The 5,164-nt window shown below is 33.9% G+C and overlaps 1 protein-coding gene across 1 annotated transcript in view; it reads right to left on the bottom strand.

Annotated features, from left to right (window-relative positions):
- Nucleotides 1–5,164, bottom strand: part of LOC108539741 (protein eyes shut homolog) — a gene marked incomplete at both ends in the record, with an annotated part of 872,682 nt that overhangs the window by 798,111 nt on the left and 69,407 nt on the right. The window contains 1 exon segment of the mRNA XM_017888636.1: nt 2,453–2,619. Within this exon segment, the coding sequence (XP_017744125.1) occupies nt 2,453–2,619 (167 nt within the window).

Genomic DNA, 5,164 nt, shown 5'->3' with positions numbered 1-5,164 from the left:
TATTGGTGTATAAGAATGCTAGTGACTTTTGCACATTGATTTTGTATCCTGAGACATTGCTGAAGTTACTTATCAGCTTGAGGAGATTTTGGGCTGAGACGATGGGGTTTTCTAAATATACAATCATGTCATCTGCAAACAGGGACAATTTGACTTCCTCTTTTCCTAATTGAATATCCTTTATTTCTTTCTCTTGCCTGATTGTCCTGGCCAGAACTTCCAACACTATGCAGAGACACACATAGGCTCAAAATAAAGGGATGGAGGAAGATCTACCAAGCAAATGGAAAACAAAAAAAAGCAGGGGTTGCAATCCTAGTCTCTGATAAAACAGACTTTAAACCATCAAAGATCAAAAGAAAGAAAGGCCATTACATAATGGTAAAGGGATCAATTCAACAAGAAGAGCTAACCATCCTAAATATATATGCACTCAATACAGGAGCACCTAGGTTAATAAAGCAAGTCCTTAGAGACTTACAAAGAGACTTAGACTCCCACACAATAATAATGGGAGACTTTAAGACCTCACTGTCAACATTAGACAGATCAACGAGACAGAAAGTTAACAAGGATATCCAAGAATTGAACTCAATTCTGCATCAAGCAGACCTAAGAGACATCTACAGAACTCTCCACCCGAAATCAACAGAATATACATTTTTTCTCAGCACCACATCACAATTATTCCAAAATTGACCGCATAGTTGGAAGTAAAGCACTCCTCAACAAATGTAAAGAACAGAAATTATAACAAACTGCCTCTCAGACCACAGTGCAGTCAAACTAGAATTCAGGACTAAGAAACTCAATCAAAACCACTCATCTACATGGAAACTGAACAACCTGCTACTGAATGACTACTGGATACATAACGAATTGAAGGCAGAAATAAAGATGTTCTTTGAAACCAGTAAGAACAAAGACACAGCATACCAGAATCGCTGGGACACATTTAAAGCATGTGTAGAGGGAAATGTATAGCACTAAATGCCCACAAGAAAAAACAGGAAAGATCTAAATTTGACACCCTAACATCACAATTAAAAGAACTAGAGAAGCAAGAGCAAACACATTCAAAAGCTAGCAGAAGGCAAGAAATAGCTAAGATCAGAGTAGAACTGAAGGAGATAGAGACACAAAAAATCCTTCAAAAAAATCAATGAATCCAGGAGCTGGTTTTTTGAAAGGATCAACAACATTGATAGACCACTAGCAAGACTAATAAAGAAGAAAAGAGAGAAGAATTAAATAGACTCAATAAAAAATGATAAAGGGGATATCAACACCAACCCCACAGAAATACAAACTACCATCAGGAAATACTATAAACACCTCTACACAAATAAACTAGAAAACCTAGAAGAAATGGATAAATTCCTGAACACATACACTCTCCCAAGACTAAACCAGGAAGAAGTTGAATCCCTGAATAGATCAATAACAGGCTCTGAAATTGAGGCAATAATTAATAGCCTATCAAACAAAAAAAGTCCAGGACAAGACGAATTCACAGCCGAATTCTACCAGAGGTACAAGGAGGAGCTGTTACCATTCCTTCTGAAACTATTCCAATCAATAGAAAAAGAGGAAATCCTCCCTAACTCATTTTATGAGGCCAACATCATCCTGATACCGAAGCCTGGCAGAGACAACAAAAAAAGGGAATTTTAGACCAATATCCCCGATGAACATCAATGCAAAAATCCTCAGTAAAATACTGGAAAAACGAATCCAGCAGCACATAAAAATGCTTATTCACCATGATCAAGTGGACTTCATCCCAGGGATGCAAGGATGGTTCAACATATGCAAATCAATAAACATAATCCAGCATATAAACAGAACCAAAGACAAAAACCCATGATTATCTCAATAGATGCAGAAAAGGCCTTTGACAAAATTCAACAGCCCTTCATGATAAAAACCTTCAATAAATTTGGTATTGATGGAACATATCTCAAAATAATAAGAGTTATTTATGACAAACCCACAGCCAATATCATACTGAATGGGCAAAACTGGAAGCATTCTCCTTGAAAACTGGCACAAGACAGGAATGCCCTCTCTCACCACTCGTTTTTTTTGTTTGTTTGTTTTTTGTTTTTTGTTTTTTTTGTAGTTGCTTTGGAACTAATCGTACTCATCTTAACTTAGTAGAATTTATCACAGATTTATGCTAACTTAATTCTACAATGATATAGAAAAGTTATTTCTATACATATATATTCCTTCTTCTCTTTTATTGTGCTAGAATTGTTATACATAACATGTATTATGTAACATAATATATAATAAGTATATATGTATATATAAGTGTTTGGTGTGAAAATTCCAATCATTTTAATCAAAAAAAAAAGATTGTTACCATGAAATAATTTGATTATGACTCATCAATGTAATTATAACTTTTTGATAGGTGATATTATCTGCTCAAATGATACATAAATACCTGGGTCTATTAATTTCATCTTCACAAATAGCTTCATGTTGACACTTATTTTCTTGATCATCAGTTATATTTTCCAGATACATGTTGCTAGTCCATCTGAGAAAACATAGATACCGGCATTTCTGACTGTCTTCTTCACTCAAACAACTGCATCCATTTGCACAAATCTATAACAAAAAGAAATAAAAATGTTGTAAATTCCCATCACTTACTATAATATTACAATTGTGATCTGAGAGACCACAATAGATGCCTCTCTGTCTACTAAGATGAAACCTAGGGTTAAGGAAACAGAAGATAACTATGGGACAAGGGTTCAGAACTTGGTTGGCACAACAATTCCCTAAATTTCTAGAGCTACAAGAAAAACCACACCCTTGCTAAACTCCCTAATAGGAGCTATCAGTCAAATTGTCATTTCATTCCTAACTCTGATATACAACCAAGGCCACCATAACCCTTACCAGACAGAACGGCCTTACAAACACTCTTCTGATAAGCAATTGTAGGCCTCAAATCAATTTCAGCCAGTTTATACAAACAGGACACAAACTGTCTTTGTGTCCTATAGTTCACTTTTTGATGCAAACTGCCAAATTCCACCTCATTTTAACACTAAAGCCCTGCTTCAAAGAGAACATGGGATGCATGTTACATACATGTTTACTCACTGAACATGTGCTTGATTCCTCCTCATAAATATGTATTGCTTTCCCCGCAAACCTGCTGAATATGTCTGAGTCTATTTTGAACACAGACCCTGTGAGGCACAAAAATCACCCTGCCCTTTACCACTTCTAAGAGAGCACCTTGGGTCGATATCAGAGATGACGTTTTTCCAGTTATATTGTTTGGCTCTGTTTCCTTACCCAAATCTCATGTTGAATTGTGATCCTGAGTGTTAGAGGTGGGACCTGGTGGGACATGATTAAATCATGGGTGCAGTTTCCCCCTTGCTGTTCTCCTGATACCAAGTGAGTTTTCCTGAGATCTGGTTGTGTAAAAGTATGTAACACCTCTTCCTTTACTGTCTCTCCTGCTGCCATGTGAAGACCATGCTTTCTTTCCCTTTGATTTCTGCCATGATTGAAAGTTTTCCCAGGCCTCCCAGCCATGCCTCCTGTACAGCCTGTGGAACTCTGTGTCAATTAAACCTCTTTTCTTTATAAATCACCCAGAGTCAGGTAGTTCTTTATAGCAGTGTGAGAATGGATTACTGCACCCAGTTAGCAAACTGATATCACAAATAAACTCTTCATTCTACTATTTAGTCTTCTTGGTAGTCTTTTGGATGACACAATCATTTCAAAGTTTGAATTTTAAGCTTTCATTTATTTGTTGAAATAATGTGTTCCTTTAGCAAAGCTTGAAAAAATCAGTTTTGATTTATGTCAAAATCATTTTAATAGTCAAATTGTTTATACTCAAATTGTGACAGAAATACATATGTATATGTATATATATATATGTATATGTATGTATGTATATATATGTACTAATATATATACATTTATTACACAATTTTTTTAAAAATTCCATTTTAACCAAATTTTATAGACATTGTTAACTGATGTGATGGAAATAGCATTGTATTGATAGATCCATGAAAAATCTATTTGTGGTTTTGCTAAATAGTTTCTATCCTTCAGTGATTTACCCATTTTCTCCTTTGAACTCATTGTAAAGCTTTACTTGATTCCTTATTAAAAGTAAATTAAATAATATCTTTCACATGTTTAGTATTTTCATAAAGTCATGATGGTATGTTTTATTGAAAATTATATTTATATTTTTAACAGCTTTAAAACTCTTCCACAGATATGCTCAATGGATTTACCTGATGGTTAGGTAAACTGTCAGAAGAGAAGTGCACTTCTTATGGAGTGCTTAAATACAGGTATATATTTGTATATTTACATATACCTATATTCCTAATTCCTACAAGTAAATTCAAATGACAATAGAACTTTACTATCTTTAAAAACATTTCTCTGCATATTTTCATATTTTCTTTTTGGTTTTGGTTCATAGCCAACAAGTTATTTTCCATCTGTTGCAACACAGATTAGGAATTTGGTTTCATGGTCTGAAACCATGAAATCAAACCTTTATTGATATCTAAGTAGATAAATGGTTCATAGAGATTTACTCTCTGTTGAATTAGAATTAAATGGGAATCTGTCTTTTCACTTTCTCCATAGAGATCAAAACAAGCAAGAAAGTCGAATCTAGTAGGAAGGAGAATAGTTCTTTGACATGACAGTGACATGTTACTTACACTTGCCCCAAGTCTAAAATATTACAATTGAAGCTATAAGTTTTATCTGTGTCTCTATGTCTATGTGTTTGTAATTCATAAAGGTCTTCATTTCTCTTTGAGTATGTAATGATTTTCTACATTCAGAGGATATTAGTTGTATTTTTTTTTTTCAATTAAAGGAGCACTATTATAATTGGCTTACAAATTTAACAAGCACTCATATAAGAAGTAACAAATATTAGCATTTTATGACACCACTTGATTATTTTATCTATCTCTATATCTATGTATATAGGTAGTTTAGCTTCCTGAGATTTGAGACTATATTGAACATTATAACTTACTGTGTATTTCTTTTAAAAATGAAAATATTTTATTTTGCTACCTCAGAAAAATTACCAAAGTCAGAAAGTTGATGTGGCTATAAAACTATATTTTCTAGCTATAAGCCT

Source organism: Rhinopithecus bieti, unplaced genomic scaffold, assembly GCF_001698545.2.
Source record: "Rhinopithecus bieti isolate Rb0 unplaced genomic scaffold, ASM169854v2 scaffold_1468, whole genome shotgun sequence".
Taxonomy (NCBI): domain Eukaryota; kingdom Metazoa; phylum Chordata; class Mammalia; order Primates; family Cercopithecidae; genus Rhinopithecus; species Rhinopithecus bieti.
This window is presented reverse-complemented; position numbering and strand designations above follow the sequence as displayed.